General features: G+C 47.9%; 1 protein-coding gene across 3 annotated transcripts in view; it reads left to right on the top strand.

The window, feature by feature from the left end:
* The window catches only part of UBR2 (ubiquitin protein ligase E3 component n-recognin 2), a 1,393,714-nt gene that overhangs the window by 522,796 nt on the left and 843,006 nt on the right, over positions 1–27,912 (top strand). For all 3 annotated transcript variants that reach the window (XM_085612829.1, XM_085612828.1, XM_085612830.1), the window contains one exon: positions 68–133. In XM_085612829.1, the coding sequence (XP_085468955.1) occupies positions 68–133 (66 nt within the window). The remainder of the gene's footprint in view (positions 1–67; positions 134–27,912) is intronic.

Here is a 27,912-nt window from a genome sequence, read left to right as displayed (position 1 = left end):
CCTTGTGCTCCTTAAGGTTTTTTTCCTTTATTTTCAGATAACCTACTATATTTTTGCTTTTTTCTAGATATATTATTATCATAATGTGAAATGCCGAGAGGAGATGTTTGACAAAGATATACTGATGCTACAGGTAAAACTATTCATTACATTCATGTCTGCGTATATTTTTTCTCTGAAAACTATTTGCCTTCGGTTGTTGCATCAAAGAAAAATACATTTAGATATATTACTGTTCATGGTACTTAAAAATACCATATATGAATGTAGTCATTTGCTTTCATAAGGCGATTTCATACTGCTTCTACATTCGTATTATTGGTTTTATATTACCCAATAAGTCTCTGATATATTCATTTAATCATTTTCAGTTGCACCAGCACATCCCTTTCAGAGAACAGTAATACATCTAAGATGTTAGTAGCTATAAAATAATCGAGAAGGTACAACAGGCAATTGTTTGAATTATGAGCAACACTGCTCATGGTAGGTACTGTGGAAAGGAAAACAAAGTATATCGCTAGGTTGAATCCACACAGGGCATCTGTTTGAGGACAAAGGTTATAGCGGAGTGACATATTGAAGCCAAGTTTACTTTTTTCAGCAAGGATGGGACTTGATCCTAAGGTTACTAGCAGATAAGGTGATGCCACAATATCCTTGGCTTGCATAGCACCAAAGCTCTGTTTTCGAGCCAGTACAGGCAAGGTATGTTTCCTTCATCCTGCAAAGACAGGAGCAAAGCAATTGGTGACATTAAGCATCAGTGTTGCTTTCTTTGTGGCGATTGTGCTGGATATTAGCTGTGTGCGGAGGAGGCTTCAAGTAGAGTTGTGTATTATCGGCATACTGGGAAAGTTTGATGCTATTAGGAGTGAGTAGAGTCTCAAGTGGACCCATGTAGAGGGTGAAAATGGCAGGAGACAAAGTGGAGAGTTGAGGGAGGCTGCAGGTGTTAGGGATCTTCAAGGATGTGACGATGCCCAAGTAAGAAATCTGGTGTTGGCGGCATATGTCAGGAGAACCAATGAATGACATTGCTGGTAAATCCCATTCAAGGCTTTCGGGTGTTGCTGATAGTGGGATGTTTTATGCTGTTAGAGGTGGCTTAAAGGTCCAGCAATATCCAGGAGGCAGGGGACATCTTCATCTGTGTGTCAAGCGATCGTCCTCAGCAATGTGTCATGTGTCTGTTTCTGCTAAACTTTGAATCCACCTCTAGACAACCAGAGATCTTGGGATTTACAACTAACCAGCCCCAAGTGGACGGAAATATCCATTAGGTACCATATGTATTAACAATAAAATATGTAGGGTCGTTACTGGCATTTGCCAAATCCCTGTTTGAATATTGTTTGTAAAATTAAACAATTAAAACAGTGGATGCCTACTGCCCCTTACCCAACATCTGTTTCTCAGTGCACCCACCATATTGCCATATTTAATTTTTTTTTTGAGTCGACAAAATAGTAACTGAATAGGGAACTGGGCTTCCTGGTGAAAAATGTGCCTCACCCTGGCCTCTTTGCACCATCCACGTTTAGGTTTCCTAGGGGCAGCGGAACAGGGTTAGACCCCTGCCACCAACCCTCACCCCCATTCAACCTCTCGTTAGGCCTGGAAAGACCACTGGATACCAGGATTCTTTTATTGTGAAGCTAAAAAATGTAAATAAGGGTGGGTTGCTAGGCTGTTAGGTGCAGGTGCAAAACGTGATTCTCTCTGATTTCTACCACCTGCATTTGAATTTCCCTGGGGGGGCAGAGCAGAGATGCTAACCTTTCTGCAGAGACATTAATTATACCTGAGTACTAAAAGTTTGGTAAGCGAAAAAATGTGAGTTGGATGGGAACTAATTCTTTACAGTATGCTTTACCCCTCTTTGACCTCTACACACTACGTGCATTTCAGTTTTAATTAGGCAGCAAAACAGGTGTGTTATCATCTGATCTGCCCCTCTTGGAACCATCCGGAAATGCCAATGCATGCCAAGGTCGGTTTTATGTCAGTAGATGAAATGTAAATGACATTGGTATGGAGGTCGGTTTTCTGGTACAAGGTGTGAAGTGCTGTGCTGGCAACTCACCATCTGTATTTTCACTGTTCAGGGGGAAGCAGATCGGATATGTTACCACCCCCGATTCCATCTGCACCCTAGTAGAGCTGAGGAACACTGACTACCGTGGTCATTTATTTTTACAGCTGGGGAATTCATAGAACCTGTACAATATGTTGTACTCTCTGAGGCCCTGGGCCCCCACCCCACTTAGCTATCCACACATCACACTGTCAAAATGGACATATCACAGTGGAAATAAAAAGATAAAATTAGCATCCATGTACATTTTAAATGTGCAGCTTCTCATTGAGATGTGAAAATAGTACATTTACAGTTTTATGCCCAGGTTTGCACGGCACCAAGAAAAACATACCATACCAAGACCTTTTGAAGATTAGAGCGAGACCTGGAAAATGTATGAAGGGGACTTGTGTACTTTGCACAGCTTGCAAATAGGTTTGACTTATACATAGGTGTAGGAAAGTAGGATCTGCTTTCATGGTTACCCCCACTTTTTGCTGGTATCAGTTTGTGTGTTTTGCCAAGTCTGACTGGGATCCTGCTAATCAGGACCCCAGTCACTGTGCTTCTTCCCTAAATGTGTATGATTTTGGCTATAAGTCTATGTCAGGACCAGAGGCGATGATTATGCTTTTAACTCTCTGTGCTTTATTAATAGCAGCCTTTAAAAAAAAAACATCTTTAACCTTTTTGAAAAAGGGAAGAACTAACAGTTCCACGAGTCTATGGGAATGGATTGCAAAAGTAACGGTGGTAGTCCATCACAGTAACCAATCACACTCCTCCTGTGTCTGTAATAGTCCATCCTCAATTTTCATCCCCCTCTTTCTTTGCTGCTCGCAGCCCCAAGTTGTCAATAATTTGGGGACCTTGCCATCTCAGAAACAGGAGAAGTACCCTAATTGGGACTCTTCGGAGAACCCTTCATAAAAGAACTCGGGAAATTTGTGAATATGTTCACTTCCCTAGACAGGCCCAGACTTTAATAAAGCAGGTATTCCCTTCCTGGATTTTCCAAAGGGCTGTGGTGGGGGCCACTTGGCCAGCTGATTTGCATTCCAACCCTATGCCAGAGGGTAAGGCTCCAAGCGAGCCTACAGATACGAAGATCAAACCAATACCTGTGAGTGTTCACCCTTCCTCAGTGGTACAGGTGGGGGCCAGACTGGCGTCTCATCAACGCCTGGTGGGGTTTTACTACGGACGCTTGGGTCCTGCAAACAATACAGGGTTTGTAAATAACGTTTTGTGGCACCCCCTTTTAGGCGTCCAGACAGTGTCCGATCCAATTCTTATCAGGGGAAACCGCCCTAATAGAAGCGGAGGGCTATGCTTTATTGTCCAAACGAGCTATTCAGCCGAAGGCCATGCACCTCCACTGGCTTGTCAGCAACATTTTTCTAGTGCACAAGACCGATGGGGGTCAACACCCCATAATAAATCTACGGGAGTTCAACAAATGGTTAGTATACCAACATTTCAAAATGGAGGGCATTCACGTCCTGCGAATTGTTCTTCGACCATCCGATTGGTTAGTGAGCCCAGACATCAAGCACTGATATCTGGTGGTTCCCATGATCCCGTCACACCTTCATTTCCTTCAGTTCCTTTGGTGTGAACAGGCGTACACATTTTTTAGCCTTCCCTTCGGGCTATCCTCTGCACCTTGGTGCTTCACCAAGGTTCTCCGACAGGTGGGGGAGCACCGAGGAGCGCAGGGAATCCGCCTCATTGTTTATCTGGACGACATGCTCGTCATAACCCTGTGTCCTCACCAGTTGTTAGTCCAATTGCAGACCGCAATAGACCTCTTGGAAAGTTTAGGGTTTGTGATCAACAAAGGGAAATCCTTTCTGGTCCCATCCCAGAAAGCGACCTTTTTGGGGTTCACAATAGATTCCACGACTGCTTCTCTCAGTCTACCGTCCTGGAAGATCACAAAAATACACATGAACTACAGCGCACACTTGCAAAGCTGCGCACTAAATTGCAACAGCTCACCCGTCTAGTCAGACTCCTGTCCTCCTTGATACAGGCCATCTTTCCGGGTCCCTTGCACTTTAAGGCCCAGCAGCGGGCTCACAGCATCACACCTTCGCAAGGGCCTTACTTACTCTCAGAGGGTCACCTTCACGGACAAAGTGCACGCAGAAATTGCCTTGTGGCTTTCACACATGGAAGCATGGAATGGGAGGGCAATCTTCGGATCGGCCATGGACCTCGTCTTAGAGTCAGACTCTAGCAGGTCCGGATGGAGCACACCTTGTGGCGAGTTCTCAACAGGAAGGTTATGAGCTCCACAGGAGCAATCCTTGCACATCAACTGCTTGGAAATCATGGCCGGTTCCTTTGCAGTCCCATGTTGAACGAAGGACAGGGTCTTTGCCCTTCGGGGCCTCCTTCCGTCCACGCCTCTCAACCATGTCTTGGTGGTAATGGATCAGACACTTTTTCGTACTGTCCTTGATGCCATGCGAAGTACCCTCGGACCAACATTTATCAGGTCTGTAATTTGCGTCTGTTTCCCAAACACAACGAGGTTCCCTGCGAGGCCTGCTGCTCATTCCTCTCCAAGGACACCCTCCGTGACCATCAGGCTCTACTTGTCAAGATGTTGCTTAGTAGCGGAGACAACACACTGGACTTTTGTCTCGAGGACCTTGAGGGGAAACATTGCCGCAAGCTTCAGCAGCATAGTCTGCTGTGAGCGTAGACTTTCCTGTCCCTCACTCGTAGAGCAGACCCAGCATAAGGATCATTCTGTTGCTTTGGAGCCTCATAGACCAGATGCCGGCCCACCACTGCCTTCGGGCCATGGCTGGCATAGACCACAATCTTTGGACATAATAGACAGTTGCGGCTCGACGCTGAAGAAACCGCAGAGGCCAACACATTCGGCGACAAACTGACCATCGAGGAGGACACCTTTTGCGTCAGTCAAAAATGGCATTAGAGCTAAGAACCTCAGCGCCTGCATCGAAGACCTGCCTTGGCTTAGAAGTTGGCCTGATGTATGATGTCACTAATTCTAGTGTACACCTTGTATCAGTCCAAACAACCCTTATGGTGACTGGTTGTAAAGTCAACCTTATAGACCAGCTATCCTAGTGGTAGCATGGACAAGAGCAGTCTTAGGCTAAACTCTGTATGGCATGTGAAGCCAGCTGTTACACCATTTGTATTCCCTTGAATACCAAATGAAAGGACACCACAACAGATATATATAAAAATAGAATGTATTTATTCTAGTCAAAATACCCTCAGCACTCTTTATGAGATTTGAGGTAAGTACAACACAGTCTTAGTTAAGCATACATTAAGTCACACAGGTAAGTAATACAGTTAGGCCCTGGGCCCACGCAAACCATATACTAAGTAAGTGGTATAAGAACCACTGTCACGAACACAGGATAGGCCTAGGCCTAGGGAATCGCTGGGGCTACACTATACTACCAAAGGTTAGGAAGTGGGAGGCCTACGGGATTCAGGTGCAGAGTGGAAACACTCATGCGTAATGCGTAAAAGTCGATAGAAATAGTAAGTATTAGAATTAAACAGTTTTAGGACACTTATGGAATAGCTAGGAGTTCGAGACTTGGAAACTAGACCCTAGGATAGTCAATACCCTTGTGAGCACCGGAGTACTCAAGTTACCTAGCCCACGGGCTGCGGGTGCATAGGTGGGAACTTGCGTCGGGTTTCGTCGTTGACTCCTATGGATGCCTGAAGGAAAGTTGCTGACAGGCAGTCAGTGAAGAGTGTCCGGTGGATCCCAAGGATGGAATCAAGAAGGAAGGATACCTGCCAGCAGAAGGGACAGAGTCTAGGTCACCAGCCAGGAGCCGGGAAGGAACCAGGAAGGAACCAGGCGATGTCATGCAGATGCAGGTGAAGAGGTGAAGCTTGTCGCAGCAGCCACGGGTACCAGGAGACGTCGAGGACGACCAGGACCAGGAGGCGAGTTGTCCCACGAAGGCTCTTGCTGTCGGCGGCGTCGATGTCGAGTTAGGACCCAACAAGCCTTTGCAAGCAGAACCCACGCAGAATGGAGGACTTGCTTCTGGTGCAGACCAGGAAGGTCTGGGGTGCTTCTCTTTCACAGAGGAGCGAATGCCAGTCTGGAGGAGCCGGACCAGCAAGGTGAAATCAAAGGTTCGTCGTCACAGAGGTCACTAGCCAACGGGCCAGCAACCGGACAACACGTTGAGCATCTCAGGTGCAGAAGCGCCCCACACAGAACACGTGAAGTGTGGGGAGCTGATCTTCTTTGCAGATGGTGCTCGGGATGGGAACTTCTCAATTCCCCAAGCACAGCCTCGAGGAAGCCTCAGAAGTCGCGCTAGTCAGTTACTAGCCACTTTTCCCAAGTCGCCGGTCCCACGTCTCTCGTCGCCTCCACGGGTCTCAGCTTTGCTGTAGAGGTGGATCTGGTTCAGAGGTGTCTGGAAGTCTCGGCGCTGGTCAGTCTCTGCAGTCGTCCCTCGTAGGATCAGTCGCAAAGCAAGCAGCGGTCGCTGGATGGTGCCTGGTTGCCCAGGGTGGTCACTCCTTGGCAACAAGGGAGATTCTTCAGTCTTCTTCCTGACGTCGAATGTCGAAGGTCCAGAGTTTCTTTTCAAGTTGCAGATTCAGGATAATCTAATCCTGCAGGGCTCAGCTACCTACTGATATATTGGGCTAGTGGGCTGGGCTACCTGCAAGGTCCCTCCTATGGGTGGGACCAGGAAGGGGAGTGGTTACACCCCCTTTCCTTTGTCCAGTTTCGCGCCAGAGCTGGGGCTGGAGTGCCCCAGCACCGGTTTGAACTGGACTATGCATGGAGCACCTTGTGTGCCCCAGGCATGTCTCATTCCTTTCAGCCCTCCCTGCCCCAATACACTAAGGCCTGTCTGGGGAGGTGCTAGCACCTCCCCAAGCAGGAAACCTATTGTCCAGGCCTCCCTGGCTGGGAGGGCTCCCAGCTGCAGGAGGTCAGACTTGTGTCTGTGGCAGCAGCATCCATTTTGTGATGCTGAGGCTTTGGTCAGAGTTAAACAGTAAAGTAGGATTTTAACATGTCTCTCCCTCTAGAAGGGGGGAATAATATCCTCATCACCAGAAATGGTATGGGGGGTATTATTCCAAAGTGTTAGACACCTTACACGACATGTTTTGATAAAGCCAAACCATAGTTACCATAATCGTTTAAGATTATAAGGTACTTTAAGAGTATATGGTAGGCTATATCATAGAACAGCTATAAGGACATGGTTCCGAAAGCTGCAGACAGGCTCAGCTCATGCTAGAGCACCATCTCACATGTTACCAAGCACTCTGCCTCCAGGATTGTTAAGGCCTGCCATAGGAGTGGCTCACAGGTACACATGTGTCTATTTTAAGGGTAGATATAGGTATACTTTATCTAAGCAAGGGGTGATTACACGACCTTGCCCCAGCTGAGTGATCAGCCAGTTGTGTCTGATTGGAAGGCCAGGCCAGGGGTGGCATAATACATGCTGCAGCCCCTGGGAGGCCTAGGGTACACCTATGCCCTGGGTACCTAGGGTACACTGTACAGGGTCCAATAAGGTGACACTTACCAATTGGATATGTACCTAGGGTACATGGGGTCCATTTTAAAGAGAGAGCAGACAGCCTGAGACCCTGAATGGCAGGATCTCAGGCCAACTAAGTCGAAAAACCAGCTAGAAACTAGGCAAAAAGTTGGGGGTAACCATAGTCAGATATCCACCTTCCTACACTGTCGAACCGATCCTCCACAAGCTATAAAAGAAGACGGGCATCAGTCAGAAATATCTCGTAATCCAACCACATAGGGGACAGAACCTAGCCTGCCCTCCGGGGTCTGGCGCTCAGCACATCAAATGTCACCTATCCTTTGATTTGGACTTGCCACCTCCTCCCAAGCACAGCGAGAGAGCGGACAAGGCTAGTAGCCCTTTGCCCTTTTCTCCTCCTCCATCTTGCCCCTCTTCACGGTGCTCACCTTCTTCAACCACCTCCCCAGGCGACCCCCATTCTTACACATCTCCGGGGTCTCTTGACTCAGGAACAGGAGTAAGGGGATGCCTTTGATACACCTCCACAGAGTGGTTCTTCGGATTGTGCTGCATTCTTCTATAAGGTAGATCTACATACTGAGCCTTTGGAGGAGGACTTAGTTATGAAAACCCTTTCCTCCACTCACCTCTCCACCCAGTACCTCCCCATGCTCAGGGGCATGCTCCACACACCCCTGATATTTTTCCTGGTCCTGTCCACGCCAGTGTTATTACGCCTAGTTAGACCAGAAATATAAGGCGTCCCCTACTGATCCACTGTACGCATGGCGAGTAGGTCCCATTCGAATCCCTGTTGGTTACTATTGCCCGTAAGAGGGCTAACTCTCAGACAACTGGTAAGGAACCTCCACCAGACCACAAAAGTAATCAACGACGCAGCAGTCGACACTGGCAGATTGTCTGTCGGCCACCTCTCTAGGTATGACCGTGCCCACTGGGAAGATCTGTTCGAGTTCCGCAGGTCTCCTCCCTTAGTCCTACTCTTTTTTATCTGTATTTGGCTCCGCTTGCTGCTTTAGTGAATTCGTTTGGCTCTAGGTTTATCTCGTACACTGAAGGTACTCCGCTTCCCTTCTCCTTTGGGGAGGTGGGTGGATGTGGACTGTGACTCTCTTAAGTCTCACCTTTCTGCTGTTTTTGAATGCTGCGTCCCAACCCTCTTTCGGTGGTGGTGAAATCTTGGGGTGAGACTTGACAGTCTTCTGTCCTTCCATCAGCAGGTGTCCACTGTGGTTGGAACCTGTTTTGGGTTGCTTTGCTCTATAAAGAAATTTGTGCTGCTTTTACCTCTGCCCTCCAGAAGTATGGTACTCTATGCCCTTAATACTTCCAGGGTGGATTATGCTAATGTGCTGTATTTGGGCCTTCTGGTTTATGTGATCAAGAGACTTCAGGTTGTTCAGAATGCTGCTGCCAGCTTTAATGTCAGGCGGTCTTATAGGACATTCATCTCCCCTAGTAGTGCTACTTCCACTGGTCGCCTGTAAAGAAGAGCTTTGGCAACAAATTGTTGTTACTGGCCCAGAGAGCCTTTTTTTCTTGACTGTCCGACAATATTTGGAATCTAGATTGCAACACTATATCCCTGCAAGAACTCTGCGCAGGCTTCCTTTGCTGTGGTGCCGAGGGTGAGACGGATTAGAGGGGCTCCTTCTCTCATCGTATTGCTTATGCCTGGAATAAGCTTCCATCTGAGCTTTGATAGTTATCTTCAGTCTTCCGTCAAGAAAAGGCTTAAAACCTGGCTATTTAAGCGGCATAATTATTTTCTTTCTTTACAATTAGTCTTCTAACGCCAGAGCACTCCTAGGGGCAGCTGTGGGCCTCATAAGACTTGTCATTCATTCATTCATGCTAAGTGTCCCACTTGTCTGACCAGCTTGCAGAGTGAAACCTCGGTCTTTCCAGAGGTCTCCACAGTTCCTTTTTAGGTCTCGGATAGCGAAGGCTGCGCTTGCGCAGTCTCGCTGGCGAGATTTTATGTTTTCCAGTAGTGGGGCTTGAACCCGCCCCTCTTCTCCATTGGCTGGCCTCTTAAATGTTGTTCAGCCAATTTAAGCCCCGTCTTTTCGGATTCGGGGGTGTGTTTTTTCACTTCTTTCTAATTTTTAAGCCCCATCCCTTTTACACTGGTGGGCGTGTTTTTCTTGAGTTTTTTTTACAGGGACGTTCTCATGTTTATTTAGGTCTCGGCTAGCGAAGGCTGCACTTGTTTGTGTCTCTTGCTGGGATGTACTCTGCCCCCTGACACTTAAACTGAACAGATCGGGCACTCTTGGACCCCATGCGACCCCCCCTCCTTCCCTGTCCTCTTACATCGGGCACAGGCACCCCACCTCCGCCGGGGCTCTGGCCACCGGCACTTTTTAAGCCATGCACATGAGCCCCCCGCCCCCATGCAGCATGGAGCTTCTCTAATAACGGCACTTCTTGCGCTGCACCCCCAGCGCTCGCACTCAGCCCATCTCCCCTGGGGCTCTCCCGCCTCTGCCCCCTCGCTCCGGATCCGCAGACCGGCTGCAACTTCGGGATCCGCTACTTCCTAGCAGCCCTGCTCCCGGCTCCGTGCACGGTGGGGCCGGCTCCGCCCCCACAAATCACTGTGCACCGGGGACCCCACTGGACATGCACGCAGGGCCACTTCCAATGCAAACGGCGCAGATGTTGCAAGGGTCTGTCTGCTTCCAGGGGGTCCGGTGCTCCCCAGCCGGGCGCTGAGGCACCTACCCCCTCCTGCTCGTACCCCCGCCCTGCAGTCTTCCTTCCAGGATGTCTTGCAGCCTCTGTTGGGGGGGCCCCTTCCTTCACTTGGCTGCTCCCAAAAGTGCTGTGTTTCCTAGTTTCCTCCCTTCTTTCTTTGTTAGGTGTTTTTTTTTTTGTTTTTTTTTTTACCCAACGCTTTTTCTCCCAGCTGGCCCAACACATCATTGTCTCGTTCCTGCCTGACTTTTCTCCCAGTGTATTTGGAGGGGCTGTGTCTCCACCTGCTGGACGGCAGGCGGCACAACAGGAGAAACGTGCAGGAAATGCCGGGTTACTGAGAATTTACACGAATAGATTAGCCGACAACTTCCAAACTAAATATTAGAGAGGTCACGAGACAGTCACAAAAAATGCAGAGCAGACTTCATAACATCCAGCCGAGATTTTAAAACTTTACCATCCTAATTAACATAGAACGATCAACGATTTAGGAGATAGCACAACGACATTGCCGCTCCGATTGAAAAGCTTGTTAAATCAAGTTCTAGTCTCGGCGTCATCTCAAGTTCTCAACACCCAGTGATTTTGGGCAAATCCCTTAATCTCACCGTGCCTACCCAAAATGAATGTGTAATGTAGGTGGTGCTCGTTTAAAGCGCTCCTATACCTTCTGGTCGAGTTCGAGCTATATTAAAACTGCAAATAAAAAGAGGAAACAAAGAGCACAAAATGCTAAACAAATGGAAATGTAAACAAAATCGCGTGCTGGTGGCCCCTAAAATCATGACATGCGCTCATGTTTACGGCTGCCATGTGAATCAAGGTCACAGGGACTGCATTTTGCCATTTTTCTTTTCCCTTTTTTTTTCTTTTTCTTTTTTTTTTAAATAAAAAAGCCAAATATTTGTCTTCAGGTGAAACTTCAACTGACATGAAGCCACAACTCCCAGAATGCACTGGTTTGTAAACATAAATGCTCAGGACAGGAACCCATAATTTCTGAAGCATGCGTTTCCTGGTAACTCTGCCCCTTTTTAGGTCTCGGCTAGCGAAGGCTGCGCTTGCGCAGTCTCGCTGGCGAGATTTTATGTTTTCCAGTAGTGGGGCTTGAACCCGCCCCTCTTCTCCATTGGCTGGCCTCTTAAATGCTGGTCAGCCATTGGAGAAGAGCTTTGTCTGTCAATTCAAGCCCCGTCTTTTTCGGATTCGGGGTTCCGAACATCTAAGGCTCTGTGTGGGTGGCTCTATTTGTGTGTGGGTTGCTCTATGTGAATAGTTCTGTGTAGGTGGCTCTGTGTGGGTGGCTCTGTGTGTGGGTGCAAATGCAAAAGGTCTCGCATTTGAGATTAATTAAACTATTGACATTGTAAATAACAATGCTGTTTCTTTAAATGTTTTAAAAACAAAAACATAAACAAAAATAATGTCATGAGCAATGCCAATAGCTCTAACTTTAACAATGCCGAGACCATTGCACTGTAAATGCTTGTTAATCTATGTTATCATATTAGATTGTAGTCTGGGTACTGCCAGTTCTTTTTTTTTTTTATATTATTTAAAAAAAAAAATATCTTTTTATTAGCATTTTGCTCAAATGACCACTGACAATCATGAATACGACAGTATGCTCCCAGTGCCAGTTCTGAGTCTTTAACAAACACCACTAAGGTCATAGGCAAGGTCGACGTTGTTTGATGATGAAAACCGATCCCTACAAATGAAGTATCGCCACCCCTACCTGTCCCCTCAAGCTGTTTATAATGAACTTCTCTACCACCTCTTCAGAAAACCTATTAGTTTATCTCTGCATGCTGATGCAGATAAGTGAGTACTTTCTCGGGGGGTAGTATTTGATTTATTGTCTGTACTCACTTACTGCAATGGATTCAATATATACCCAATGTATGTATAGGACACAATCATATTCAGTGATTTCTATAGGATCTGACTGCTGGAACTCTGTTCTGAATAGTTTGGTGCTGCTATAGAGACGTCACTCTACAAGCAGGAGCGGGACTGACTCCTGGTTGGTCAGGAGAAGCTAAATATGTTCCGATCCATAATTGTCCTGGCAGATCTGAAAGAGCCAGTTAGTTATAGATTCCTTACCTTAGAATTACCCACAGGCATCAGACTGAATCCAGAGAATTATTTCTTAGCAGTACACTTGCGCGTTGGTGGGGGCATGAGTCGACTCCGCGTTCGGCGTCGTGGTCGCCGGGATGACTCCGCGGTGTCTACTGAGACTCTGCCACTGCACGCTGACATCAGTTCTTTCTTTTTCCGCGCCAGCCTAGCGCGGATCCAGAGAGCCACCCCGTAGGCACTTTTTTTACTAACCTTTTTTCCACATTTTGTCAACTTCTTTTTCCCGTCTTCGACTCCTGGTGCGTGAGGGATGTCCCGACGCTGGACCAACTTCAAGCCTTGCAACTCCTGTCACAAGCTGATGTTTGTGACCGGTCAATGCCTCGTGTGTCTTTGGTGTCTGGAGCGCGACCACCACCTGAAGTCGGGCTCCGACTGCCGGGCCATGAATCCAAAGTCTTTGCAGAAGCGGTCGCGAAAGCTCTGGGAGGCCCGTTGGTTGACTCCGCGTCATTCCCGTTCCCTGTCTTGTTCAAGAGGAAGGTCTTGTGACCGCTCACGGAGCCATCACACCTCATCACACTCAGTCTTCGCGGTCCTCGGGTAAGTCCAAGAAGAAGAAGGCAGAGAAGCACCGGTGCTCTTCGCCTTCTCCCTGTTGGTCGGCTGACGAGACACAGGATCCGGAGCGTCGTCGCTCTAAGACTCTGACTCCGGTGCCTACTTCAGGTGACGACTCCGCACCCTCCCTGTTTCTGGGAGCCGAAGCATCCCCTGCCCAACTCCGAAAGTTTTACGGGGACCTCCACCTCGCCTTTGGGCAGTCTGACACCATTGGCATGCCTTCAGGCCCCGCGGAGTCAGTCGTGGGCCCTGGGCCTTTGATGCCGTCGGCTTTGACGCTGGAGGGCCCCCGTGGATTCGGACCCACATCAACGCCGGTCGATCTAACTCGATCTTCGCCAGTGCCGATCCCAACAACTAGACCCCCGGTCGTCGCCGTCCTTTAGATGGACCAAGGGCCTAGCCGACGTCAATCGACGTCAGACCCGACGCCAGAGGGTTCTTTTGTTCCCCTGTTCATCCCTGGTGTTCCGTATCGCCCAGAAGGTGGTGATGAGGACTGGGAGGGGTCGCTGGCCCCTTTAGCAGACCAGCTTGACGAGCCGGACTGGAGAGAGGACCTGGGTGACACCAGTGGTATACACACTCTTCTAGACCTTGGCATGCTTTCTCCCCCTACCGTGGCTTCTGAGGAGGGAGCGTTATATGCTGTGGTGGTGCGAAGGGCTGCCGAGGGCTTGGAGCTTCCTTTATTGGTGGTTAGGACTAACCTCCTGACAGAGGTGCTTCAGCCTGGTTTCAACCTCCTCTGAGACCCTTCTGCCCTTCAACGAATCCCTCACTGATGTCCTCCTGGGCACCTGGTCCAAGCTAGCACAGAGGATCCTGTGGAAAGGACGATTGCCTGCTGCCATCGCCCAGCCCTGGGCGTCCCAATTTTCCTCACCCAACACCCTTCCCCCTGAGAGCTTGGTGGTCCAAACCTCTTCTTCCAAGAGAGCATTCCCTTCTGCTCCCCCAGACACATTATCCAAGAAGCTGCATCATCTTGAGAAGTGCATGTTTTCTTCCTCCAGCTTGGCACTGTGGTCCATGAATACCGTCTGCCTCTTTGGCCGATAGTCCCATACCATCTGGGATACGGTCGCGCAGGTGCTGCCTCTGTGCCCTGAGGAGGTCCGGGCCATTCTCTCCCAGGCAGTGGCAGATGGGAGAGACGCAGCCAAATTCATGATTCGATGTGGACTGGATACCACCAACTCACTAGGCAGAAAGATTGTCACGTTGGTAGCCCTTAGGCGCTACGCCTGGTTGAGGACATCTGGCTTTTCGGGGGATGTCCAGTCAAATTTGCTGGACATGGCCTTTGATGGCCATCGTCTTTTTGGTGACAAAGCAGACTAGGTGCTGGAGCGCCTTAAGGATTTTCGGACTACGGCCAGATCCTTGAGCCTCGCTGCGTCTTCCCGCCCCCTCCAGTCTGCTGTTCGACCCTTTCATGGCTACGGGAGGGGCGCCCAACCACGTCTGGCCCAGTCTAGCCACTGATGCACCCATGGTGCCCAGCCTCTGCGTGGCCGCGGGCGAGGGACCCAGCGACCTTGTTGGTCTGGGAGCCAGCGGACGTGCCAGTCCACCCTTTCCCCCCTGCTGCAGCCTCCGAACCCTCCTAGTTCAACGTTTCAGGCCCATTAACGGCTAGTGGGATGGCAGGATTCGCCATTACCTCCCCCATTGGCAATCCATCACGTCGGATATGTGGGTTTTGCAAATAGTCCGGAGGGGCTACTCCCTCGCCTTTGAGACTACCAATCCCTCCATGCCACGGTCTTGCGATTGCATGTTGGAGGATCATTTGGCGCTTTTCCGCCAGGAAGTCTCAGTTCTCTTGACCAAAGGGGCTATCGAGAAGGTCCCTGCGCTAGAAGTAGGTTGTGAGAAGCTGGCCTGGTATGTGATGTACACTTATGTTAGTGGACACCTTGCACCAGTCCAGACAACCCTTATGGAGATTTGAGTTCTTAAACAACCTTAGGCAACTCTCTAAGTGGTAGCTGTGGAGAGCAGCCTTCAGGCTTGTTGTACCATAATGCAATCTTATAGTATAGATTAAGTGAAAAAGAACCACACAAGGTATTTATAAAAATATGTATTTATTAAATAATACTCTCTAAAATATAGAAAATATCTGCTACCTGGAGATATGCACAATGCACACAATACTTTAGCAAAGAAACACAGTAGATAGCACAAAATACACAGTGGCCCCAGGAGGGGACCAAACCATATACTAAAAGTGGTATAAGAACCATGACTCTAATCAAGACAATGTCGAGAGGATATAGAAGTGTTGGGGACCCAAGGAACCACCCATGGTGAGCATGTGCAGTATGGGAACACGACTGTGTGCTCCGTACAACTCTACGTGTAAGTCGCGCTTGGATTTTTAAAGATTAAGGACCCTTCCCAGTGGACCTGAAGAAACCCTGTGGACAACAGAAGGTTGGAGGGCCACCACACCCGTGGATACTTACACTGGGGAATCCGGGTGCATACTTGTGAAGTGGTGTCGGAAACTGCCGTTGAACCCAATGGAGGACTTCAGTAAAGTGCAGCTACTGGAAGAGGAGAAAGTGTCCAGTGGAGTCTGTCACTCAGGAGTAACCAGGAGTCTTGGAAGACAAATGCCCTCCGATGTTGGGTGTTGCAGGATGGATTATGACGTCCTTGACTCTGCAGCTGTGAGGACCAGGCGACGCTGAGGAGGACCAGGAGCCGTGCATGTGCTGTCCCACGAAGGATGTTGAGCACTGAGCGATCGATGTCCGGCGGAAGCACCAATAAGCCTTGACAAAGGCAGCCAACACAGGAAGGAAGAAGGAGCAACGTTGGGACCAGCAAGGTCAAGGGAACTCACCAAAAGCAGGGGAGTCAGGGAAGGCTCTGAGCAAACAGGGGAGCCCAAAAGAAGCGAAGGTGACCCTCAAGTGGACCCACAGGCCGGAGGCACTGGAGTCGCAAGAGGACCTCAAGCAGCTCACCAAAAGATGCCAGCCACGATGCACACAGTGCGTTGTGGCTGAGGATTCTGGTCACAGGAGGTTCTCGAGGTTGGGGCTACTCGGAGCCCGCAGATCTTCTTGGAGAGAAGTCGCCAAGCCTTTGCAACTGCAAGTTGACTTGATGCACAGGGTTCAGTTATTGCAACCCCCACGAGGGATACTGGCCTCAAAATTGGTGAGAGGGCAGGGAAGGCCTCGGGATCTGTGGAAAATCACCACCTTTCGGAGTCCAGACGAGCTCAGGATCTGCAGACCGGTCGACTTAGTTGCGGTGCCTGCAAATGAAGGGGAGTGACTCCTTCACTCCAAGGGAGATTTCTTCAAGTATCTTTGATGCTTCACAGGCCTTGAAAGGTTTCTATATGATGCACAGGCACAGACGGTGCAGCAGACTGGAAGAGAGACGAAGTCAGGCCCAATAGAAGTCAACCGAAGTTCAGGGTGCCCAGATGGTAGAAGTGCAGTGGTGTCTGATCTGAATCTTATCCCACAACGAATCTAGGTACCTACACCCAGGTAAGCCCTTAAGTACCCTAAGGAAAGGGTTGGGAAGATTCAGGGGACCCTCCCAGGGGAGGGTCTGGACAGGGGGGAGGTTCCTCCCTTGTTCTTTGTCCAGTTTCACGCCAGAGCAAGAGCCAATGGTTCCCAGGACTCGTTTGAATTAGACTATGCACAGGGACACCAAATGTGCAACTGATGCAGAAGGAGTGGCGCTGGCAAGCGCACCCACCCCATCCCAATACACTAAATCCTTCTGGGAGGTGGTCACACCTCCCTGTGACAGGATGCCTATTGTTCTGCCTTACCCTACTTGAGCTTGGTTGAGCAGCAGGAGGCCAGAATCGTGTCTCTGGGTGGCAGCCACCATTTTGTGCTGTCCGGGTCAAGAAGGCTGGTACCGGAAACACTGAGAGCCTAACGGAGGGCTCTTCCAGTGCTTGGAATAATACCTCCCACACTGGGGGTATGATTCCAACATGTTTGATATTGTGTAATTACACTGTGCCCCAATAAAGTATATGGCTGCTTCACTGACACTTTCGGAGAATGGACTCTGTTGGCTGCTCATGCGGAGGCACCCTCTCACTTAGAACCAAGCACCCTGCCTTCAGGATTTCAAAGGCCTGCTATAGGGGTGACTTACAGGTTTTAAGTGCAATGACCCTAGATGTAGGAAACCTATATCTTTAGTAATTGGTGCTAGCACCAGCTTACACAGGCTGCAATGGCAGGCCTGTAGTTCCATTTTGAATGGTCTCACATGGGTGGCATAATACATGTTTCAGCCCATGGGAGACCTCTAGGGTACCTATGCCCTGGGTACCTTAGTACCATATACTAGAGACTTATATGGGTACCCTAGTATCCAATCTGGGATGTACCTAAGTATTGAACACAACAGTTTAGGGAGAAAGCAGATTGACTGGGATCCTGATTAACAGGATCCCAGTCAGACTAGTCAAAAGCAACTTCGCATCAGGCAAAAAAGTGGGGGTAACCATAGAAGCAGATCTTACTTTCCTACATAGACCGTCGTTGCTATTCCCTCTACTTTATGGTGCCCTAGAAGTCCTTTTATAGACCCCAGGGCCCTCAACCGCTTCCTCCGGAAGGAGAAGTTAAAAATGCTCACGTTGACTCCGGTCCTGTCTGCCCTCAAGTCTGGAGACTGGATGGTGGCATTAAACTTTCAGGGTGCCTATTTTCATATACCCATCCTGCCAGCCCACAGACGCTATCTGCGGTTCATGGTAGGCCACGAGCATTTGCAATTTATCGTGCTCCCCTTTGGCCTTACCAGTTACCCTCAAGTGTTCACAAAAGTAATTGCGGTGGGCGCAGCTCATCTGTGCAGATCAGGGGTTCCAGTCTTTCCCTATCTCGACGTCTGGCTGTTGAAGACGAGCTCGCCCCAGGCTGTCGTCTTCTACCTCCAGACTACAGTGGACCTCCTGCACTCGCTTGGCTTCCCTATCACCGTGCCGAAGTCACACCTGACTCCCTCTCCCTTTCATCTGAGCTGTTCTGAACACAGTGCAGTTTCGGACCTTTCCACCCGAGCTGCGAGTCTGGGATATTCGGGCTATGATACCAAGGTTTCAGCCTCTTTCCCGGATTTCGGTGCGAATGACACTGAGGCTGCTGGGCCTTATGGTCTCCTGCATCCTTCTGGTGGATCATGCCAGGTGGCAAATGCGGGCTCTGTAGTGGGACCTGAAGTTACAGTCCCGATCTCGGAGGGGACTGCACAACAACTGCAGTGGTGGTTAACGAACCCGGCTTGCGTCAGAGGCAGATCCCTCTCCCTTCCCCAACCAGACCTAGCGGTGGTGACCGATGTGTCACTCCTGGGAATGGGGCGTCCATCTGGGAGAAGTGGAGATCAGAGGCGTTTGGTCTCCGGGAGAGTCTGGGCTCCATATCAGTCTGTTGGGGCTCCGGGCGATCCGCCTGGCACTGAAAGCATTTCTTCCCTCCCTCAATGGGAAGGTAGTGCTGCTGTTCACAGACAACATCACCGCCATGTGGTACTGTAACAAACAGGGCGAGTGGGGTCGTGGACCGTAAGTCAAGAGGTTCTTTGCCTCTGGACATGGCTGGAACATCAGGGCTTGTCCCTGGTGGTTCAACACCTGGCAGGCTTTCTGACCTCCAGTGCAGACTAACTCAGCCGTCGGTGCCTAGTGGATGACAAATGGCGTCTTCACTCTGAGGTAGTGCAAGGTCTCTTTCGGCGGTGGGGAGAACTTTGGTTAGATCGCCACCGAAGAGAATGTCAGCAGTTTTGCACGTTGGAGTTTCCAAGGCGGCACACGCTCAGCAACACTTTTCATGCGAGTGGAACTACGGCCTCCTGTACGCCTTTATGCCTGTACCAATTCTGCCCCGAGTGCTGAAGAAGATCAAGCGTGACCGGGCCCAAGTCATTCTTGTGGCTCCGATAAGGGCACAACGAGTCTGGTGTGGCTCCGATAAGGGCACAACGAGTCTGGTACCCTGAGCTCCTGACCATAGCCATCGATCCTTCAATCAGACTGCACCTTTGGGAGGATCTTCTGTCGCAGCAGCAGGGGACCGTCCTCCCCCCGAACCTGACCAGCCTTCACCTCCTTTCGTGGATATTGAGTGGCGACAGTTGACTGTTGTTGACCTTCCGCCCGAAGTCTGTAACGTCATCTTGGCAGCAGGCGTCCCTCCACTAAAACGGTATACACCTGTCGATGGAAAAAGTTTGTGGCATGGTGCACAGCAAAGGCTTTGGATCTCCTCTCTGCCCCTCTTTCAGAGGTTCTCTTGTTCATCCTATCTTTGGCCCAGCAGGCTCTGCTCTGGGCACTCTCAAAGGCTAACTTGCATCTATTTCTTCTTTACTTAGGCTACCAGATCAGCCCTCTTTATTCAAGTTCCTTATTGTAAATAGATTCTTTAAGGGCATTATTCATCTCTTTCCTCCATCTCCTTTCATAATGCCCCAGTGGGACTTGAATCTTATTTTAACTTATCTTATGTGTGCTCCCTTTGAGCCTCTTCACAACTGTCCTCTCAGGCTCCTCACTCTGAAAACTACTTTCCTTGTCACCATCCCCTCTGCTCGCAGGGTGAGTGAGCTTGAGGCTCTATCTTCAAAGCCCCCTTTCTTCTCTGTGCATCCAGACAAAGTGGTGCTTAGGACGAGACCTTTGTTCCTCCCTAAAGTGGTTTCACCTTTTGACATAGGACAAACTATCACTTTGCCCACCTTTTTCCCACCTCCGCACCCCTCCATGGAGGAGGAGAGACTCCACCATCTGGACCCAAGAAGTGTGCTGTCCTTCTACCTTGAACGCACAAAAGATTTCCGGGTGTATGATCAACTCTTCGTTGGCTATGTGGGTGCCAAGAAGTACCCGGCTATCCAAAAGCGTACCATTGTCTTTTGTATTAAAATCTGTCACGCTTTAGCAAAAAAGGACTCTCCAGTGGGGCTGCGTGCTCATTCCACTAGTGCTACAGCAGCAACTACTGCATTGGAGTCCCACTTCTTGACTTCTGCCAGGCGGCCATGTGGGCATCCTTTTTTTTTTTTTTTTTGTAAAACATTTTTATTGGCATTTGAAATGGTTACATACATCACATCTAGCATTGCAGATGGTATTGGCGTACAAGTGATATCGCACGGGTGTATCATACACTGACTTAAGAGCGTATAATGTCAAGGTTGTAGATCCCCCCCCCCCCCCCTGCTCAGTCTATTGATTGGTAATGGCCCTTAGAGTCCGATGTCAGGATACATTTAACGTTCATGCGCCATGTGGGCATCCTTGCACACGTTCACCAAACATTACTGCCTGGACAGCCAAGTCCAGAGGAATGGCTATTTTCTCGTTCTGTCTGTCAGGACTTTCTGGTGTGAACTTAGTTCACAGCCCCTCCTCCGGGGATGGTATTGCTGGGGTATCTAGTCCAAGGTAAGGAATCTATAACTAGCTCTCTTTCAAATGAGCAAGTTACTTACCTTTGGTAATAATGTATCTGTAAGAGACATAGTTTAGTAATAGATTCCTTACAGCCACACCCATCCTTCCCGCTCTGCGAACTGGTTTCTAGGGATAGGTACTCCCTTACAGGGCCCTTGTTGTAGCGCACCAGTCGTCAGTGTCTTTCATGACTCTGCGCTTCTGGCGTGGAAAGCTATGTCAAAACTGACGTAAGCACGCAGGTGCGGCGTCTAAGTAGGCACCGCACCATCATCCCGGCAACCACGCCGCCAACGATGAACGCGGAATCGACCGACTCCACCCACTGACGCACAGAGCTACTGCTAAGAAAAATTTCTCCGGATAGATTCCGACGCCTGGGGAAGGGAAGCAATCTATAACAAACCTATTTCTCTTACAGATACATCGTTACTGAAGGTAAGTAACTTGTTCTCCACGCCTAATTCCTCCTGTGTGTTTTCCCGCTACACCAAGCCCAACCACACAAGAGGGTTCTGTGATTCGTGAGCTCTCTAATGCCACCATCCTGGTCGGCTGACCACACCACACCACGGCACCTGCTATTGTCGCTTCAAGGAGCCATGCTGCAGGTGCCCGCGATTACCTGAAAAGTAAACAAGTGAGTGCTTCCACAAATAAGGGTACGCTCAACTATACTGAAATTAATAATAGAAAAGTGTACAGACTTAGTAAGGGTTAAAGGAAAAACTTTGCAGCAGTGAAAACCTATTTATCTGTCTCAATTCAGATCTATAGAATCTTCGCCTCATATTTCTTGGAAAATAATTAAAGGAGTGAATATTCTATGGACTGCTTAATATTCCCAATCTGTCCACCTTCGCTGTGCAAAAACTATAACGCATTCTCTTTTCAAATTTATAAAACTCTGATTCTTGGGTTAATCTCTAATATTTACTGACCATTGCTGTTTAATGTAGACTGTCTAGTTTCTTCTCACCCTATTAGAGTGTAACTTAGGGGAGGCAGGAGTAAATACGGAAAGAATCTGTAGTTCTGGCGCAGTCCACAATGCATCTTATTTTTTACTCTTATCTGCGAAAAATGTTTTCGAGGTCAGGGCGAAGAAAAAAAGACCTACCCAGCTGACCCAATTTAGCGATATGATCAGATTACTCCAGTATTGGAACTTTTATAGATTCCCATGCTTGAATCATTTCCCGTCGTTAAGATGATGGTCCCCGGTATAATAAAATAGCAATAGAAACCATTACAAAAAAGAATACTCGGCCTAGGCCCATATCCACCTCTTTTTTGTAAAAGAGAACAAATAAAATGAACAACCAATCAGATTAGCCGCACCCTCTAGAACCTTCCTGAGAGACCTCAGACCCTCAGATTTTCAAACGCACGTTGTGCAAGGGAGTCTCCACTGAGCTCTGCTCAGTTTTTTCCTATCAACCTTATTCCTACAGTTTTTTCACCTGTTTTTCTTCAAGACCTGCTTAAACTACATGTCAATATGTCTGACAAAGAGAAGAAAGCCCTCTTTAGGGCGTGTGCAACCTGTGCTAAAAAGAGACTTTATGTGGAGGACAAGCACAAGGATTGTATTTACTGTCTGTACCCAGACCATAAGGCAGCAGACTGTAAGATATGCCGGACCTTCTCAACGAAGACTTTGCAAGACCGTGAGGGGCGGCTCTTGACCTGGCTCCTGATGCTTAAGTCAAGGAAGGAACCAGTCTCCAGTGACAGTGATGAGGCCTCCTCCGCTTCATCTTCAAAAAAGGTCTATGAAAAGGGGTAGGTCTTCTCCTTCACCTTCTAAAGACCGTCCCAGTAAATCCTTGATAAAGACCTCTCATAGGTCTGAGAGGCGTAGTCCTAGCAAATCTCCTCACCAAGGTGTAAAGGAGAGGGAAGGACTATCAGCAGGAGCGACATCAGAGAGGAAGTCCAGCTCAGTTCCTCCATCTTCACCTCCGCAGCTCTAAAAACCTTCAAAAAGCCCTCATCTCTCTCTTCTGATGGCTAGCCGGTGAAGAAAATTCACTCGTCAGCGACTCTGTCAATGACTCCGTCAACGAAGACTTCAAAGGTACAGTCAAAGTCCTAGTCTTGTGGAAATGTGCCTTTTAATGAGCACACCAGTGCAGGGGTCACCCTTCTCTGTCCACGGGTCCTTAGACCAACAAAATATAGATTGGCACTGAAACTGGAATTCAAATAACAAGTTTATTAATCACTCATGAGTGGGACTACGTCCACACAGCACTCTCGAGTACTGTCTGAGGTAGTACATTGAAGTCACAGAACACACGCCTTATATACAGCTTTTTCTGCACTGCTAAGCATGTAGATACAAATAGAAGGTACAGGCCTACACAGGAATAGTTACCGACAAACATGGGCAGATGGGAGATCACTTAGTCAGCAAAGTGGGAGGGGGAGCAGGACTGCTTATGGCAGCAGTAAGAGATTGACAGTTGAGTCTGAGACCATGTGTTCTGGCAGCTACAAACTCTTAGCATGCATATTGCCTTTAGCTGAGTCAGGAAGTCTACTAAAATAGACAGCACAGGCAGGGAAAAAGACGAGCAGCAGAGGATGGGAGAATTACAAAGCCAACAAAATGGATTCCACAACCAAGATGGCTTCAGCTTATGCTATTGGAAATTATGCCAGATTTCCACAGATGACCCTTTTAGCATATGCTGAAGACTTCTTCCTATACTTTTGAAGGAGTGCGAAAAATATCACTGACCTCGATTTGCATCATTTCTTTAATTTCCTGATCACTTGCTAGTCTAGCATTTACATTCTTAACATTCTGTTTAGTCGGTATACATGATGTGCAAGTAGAAACACAAAGGGAACAAAGCATCAGGCTGCATTGAATACATAGGCAACAAGTAAAAAGAATAGCAATAATTATACATAGGTCTGGCAATAATTTCCAGCCCCATACAGTAAACATGTTCCATAGCCATCCAGTCAAAGTCCATGTCCCTGAATCCTGGTGGATTTCAGTGGCTATTTTGTGCATCTTGGAAATTGCATCATAAACAGAAGGGGCGTGGTCCGGCATATAAACGCAGCAGCTACTCCCGATGATGCTACATGCTCCACCACGGTCAACCAGGATGACATCAAGGACCACCCTATTTTGGAGCATCACAATTCTCGCAATTTGTAGTTCTGTGATATTTCCAAGCGCCATTGCTGTCTGATTTGTTACAGCCTCTACAACGCGTGTCAAGCATCGGATCTTTCTGCTGTTTAAGGCTGCACTAACAAAGAAGAATAGTCCCAAATTAAAGTCAATATACTGCTGCAGTGCAGTATCAGTTTGATCCACCTCATCATTGTTTATTGTCCTCTTGAATCGACTCTTAGAAATGTAATTATACAGTTTATAGTCTTTATGGTAGAATGCAGGTGCCAAAAACACTGGTGGAAGCAAAAAGGACACATAGCAGATGCTGGACCAACCAATAGGTAGATGATAATAACCTTTACTTCTGGAAATGAAATAGGCGTTGAGTGAGGAAAAAAAACTGCTATTGTTCGTTCCAGTAATATTTAACACTAAAGTTCAGTCACTTTTTCCCACAGAGATATTGCCAATACTGCTTACACAAAGATCCGCTCGCGCTCTAGTAACAGCAATAACAGAAGGCCCATTTCCCTTGATGGTTCGAGTGTTGGGGAAAACATAGTGTGTGGAGGAATTTCCTCGAAGATACTCCTCCATTTCCCATACAGTTCCTTTAGCTTGTGGATCTCCTTCCTCATCAGGGTAACGGACTTTATTCAACTGAGCATTAAGTCTACCCACATCAAAATTAGTAATATTAGTGATCTGAGAAGCCCACAATAGTTCAAACCAGGCTCTGCAGGAGCCATTATGTGAAAACGGCAAAAGAATAAAAGGTGTTCCTCCCTTTTTCTGATGAGCTGGCATCATTCCAAATACCCAGCAGTTGGTAATGTTCGTAGCATTGTGATTATGGTGCAACATCTGAATAACAGTGTTATTGAGGAGGACATTCTGTGCTTCTGCTCATAAGGAAGAGTAAAGTAATGATGTTCAATGGGGACAGGAGTAGTAGTAATCAATAGATTTAGGACAGGAGCTACTTCCTCTACAATCCATGTTATTATAGTAACAGTAACAACAGTCAAAGTAAGTCCAGTAGCAATTATTGTTCTTGTGCTACAAACTCTTGCAGCAGTTGGTTTCTTCTGCTTAGGCATATTCATTTAGTCGACAAACAACACAACAGATGGTGCCCTAAGGTCCTGGCGGAGGTTGATTTCTTCACTAACATTGAGACGAGTAGTCACTAAAAGGCTACCCCATTGAAGTTAAGTCTTTAACCACCCAGGACAATTGCTCAAACAGTCTTTTTCAGCGACGAAGTGTCTTTCTTCCTGGATCGCAGCTGATATCGGGATGTACCAGGAATCTCGTGGTCCGGGAAGACTTCCTTAGATCCTTCAGGTGACACAGCTTGTCTTTTCTCGGTGACCAGGATATCGCGGTGATCTGCCAACGCAGCTGGGCTCACTAGGTCTTGCAACACTTTTTGACAGTGTGTGGCATGGAGCCAGTTCTTCAGGTTCGTCACTCGAACTGCAGTCCTGGTAGCCAATAGTACCTGCTCCGTCCCTCGCCACCTCGTTGCTAGGGAGGAGCTGGCTCTCTGGAAGGACTTTACAACCACATAGTCACCAGGGCGGAAGCAGTGGCCCTCACCTTGCGACCTGTCTGGAAGAGTCTCCCGAACCTGTTGATAAATAAAAGACAAACTATCAGTCAACTGTGACAAATAGTCATTCATCAATACATAGGGTACATCATGTATAGGACGTGGCTTAGGAATCCCCCCAAATATTCATTGGCCCTCCAAAAACCACCTCATACAGTGTGAGGCCAGATCGTGTATGTGGTATCAATCTAATGGATAGCAATGCTAAGGGCAATGCATCAGGCCATTTCAAAGATGTAGAAGCCTGTATCTTAGCCTATTTTAATTTTAGGGTAGAATTGTAACGTTCCACTAGACCTGCTGATTGTGGGTGAAAAGCAGCATAAAACGTCTGCTTAATTCCCAATCCTTTCATGAGATACTCAACAACTTGCCCAATAAAAAGGGGTCCGATGTCACTCCACAAAACTTGGCAAATGCCGAATCGGGGAAAGAGCTCCTTTAGGAGCACCTTTGCTGTAGTAAGAGCTGTATTATCTTTCGTAGCGTATGCCTCCACCCATTTACTAAAGGCACAGACCACTATCAAGACATATTTCAGGTTGTTACAGCGCTCAAGCTGGATGTAATCCATTTGCAGGACCTCAATAGGTGCAGTAGGTATTGCAAACCCTCCTGTTAGAGTTTGTGTTCCCTTACCAGGCTTATACTGGAGACAGATCAGACAGGACTGGACTATTTTCTTAGCCGTACCGACAATCTCTGGATGATCCCAAACTTGCATAAGTTGCTTTGCTATTGAGGATGCTCCAACATGTGCCTGCCCATGTGCCATATGAATCATAGGGTGTAAATAGGCTGTGGGTAACTTCCATTTGGTCATTTCTTTATTCCTCCAACAGCCCTCATCATTCAATGCTCCCTCCTTGAACCATTGATCTAATCATCAACAGAGGCAGATTGTTGCATGTCCAGGACCTCTTGCTTGACATCATGCCAACGTTCAGCCTGTAAATGTTAACAAGCAGTGCTATCAACTCAGCTGCTTGAGCTGACTTCTGTGGGATACGAGCTGTCTCTACTACTGTCTGAAGTGTTGTAATTGCATAAGCAGCAGATGTAGTGCCATCAGGCAGGATCCATCAACCCACAATTTCCCATCAACTCTAGAAAGAGGTGTATCTTGTAGGTCAACACGACCCTTTGTGTGTTCTTCAGTAAGGGATATACAATCATGTAGCACTAGTGACTGAGACTGGGTAGCTGGAAGTGGCAATAATGTAGCAGGATTCAGAGTCACACATCTTTTCAACGTGATATGCGGTGCCAAAAGTGTCAATTCATATCCTGTCAAGCAAGCACTAGTCAGATGCTGTGTCTTTGTTTGATTTAGCAAGACATCGACTGAATGAGGTCCTAACACAAACAATCTATGTGACAAGACTATTCCCTCACACTAACGTATGGACACAGCTGCTGCTGCTACCGCTCGGAAACAACCAGGCAGCGCGCGAGCAACTGGATCAAGGACAGCCGAAAAATGTGCACAAGGACGTTGTTTATCACCGTGTGTCTGTGTTAAAACCAAAACGGCACAACCTTCCCTCTCGTGTACATAGAGTGTGAAAGTCTTAGTGTAGTCTGGAGTTCCTAATACTGGTGCAGAATAAAGAGCTTGACGTAGCTGTTGGAAGGCATTCTGGCATTCAGTAGTCCTTGGGAGAGGCATGGGAGTGTGTTTAGTCAAAAGGGCCAACAGGGTTTTAAAAATGTACGAAAAGCTAGGGATCCACTGCCTACAGAAGGAAGTAAGGCCAATCAATGCACGAACATTCTTCTGAGTACAGGGCACAGGGGTGTCTAAAATGGTCTGAATGTGATCTGGTGTGAGTGCACGTCCCTCCTTAGACAGTAGGTGACCTAAATAGGTATCTACCACACAATCTAACGACAGAGGGGGAGAAGGATACACCCTACCTCATCTTCCTCACGTATCAAGTCCCAACACATCAAAGAGGTAGGGTAAGTCAACTCGTCTCAGTTTGTTGGACGTTATAGACTAGATGAGCACACTGTACTTGTAAAAACTGCCCTCACCCACAATAAATTGTGGCATGCTTTATCATAGGGCTGCTACTAACGTCTCTGCGCAAACCAACGCTAGAGACGGAGCAATAGGGGGGGTAAACAATACAACAATGATAGACACACAGGAATAAGAAAGGATCCTAAAAAATGTGCGGAAACTTATAATGTTAAAACTAACTAAGGGATTTCTGTATAATAGTTTTATTCATAGATTCCCTAGTCAGGACTAAAAAAGATATACGGATGATGGTGGTGTGAGCTAGTAATGTACTCACCACCCTCCCATCTGCATAGAGGTCGACATGTTTCAGCCGGTTATAGTATCTTTATCCGGCCTTCATCAGGACTACAAGGACCCCTATGCTCCTATCCTAATTACCCCTTATAAACTCCCCAGTTAGGGTTTCTTACTCCACTGGAGAATCTTTTTAGTTGGTAACTTTACTCTTCAATTTTACACTGTGGATAAAAGAAGAGAAACAAGAAGAAGAAATAAAATACATTCCACTATCAAGCTTTACCAACATCACATGAATCCACAAATGTAACAGTGTGCTCTCCCCAGAAGACATACGTCCACAAACAACCCAATAGGTGCGACTTAAATGTTCC

Source organism: Triturus cristatus, chromosome 6, assembly GCF_964204655.1.
Source record: "Triturus cristatus chromosome 6, aTriCri1.1, whole genome shotgun sequence".
NCBI lineage: Eukaryota > Metazoa > Chordata > Amphibia > Caudata > Salamandridae > Triturus > Triturus cristatus.
Note: the sequence above shows the minus strand (reverse complement) of the source record. Positions and strands in the feature narration are given on the sequence as shown.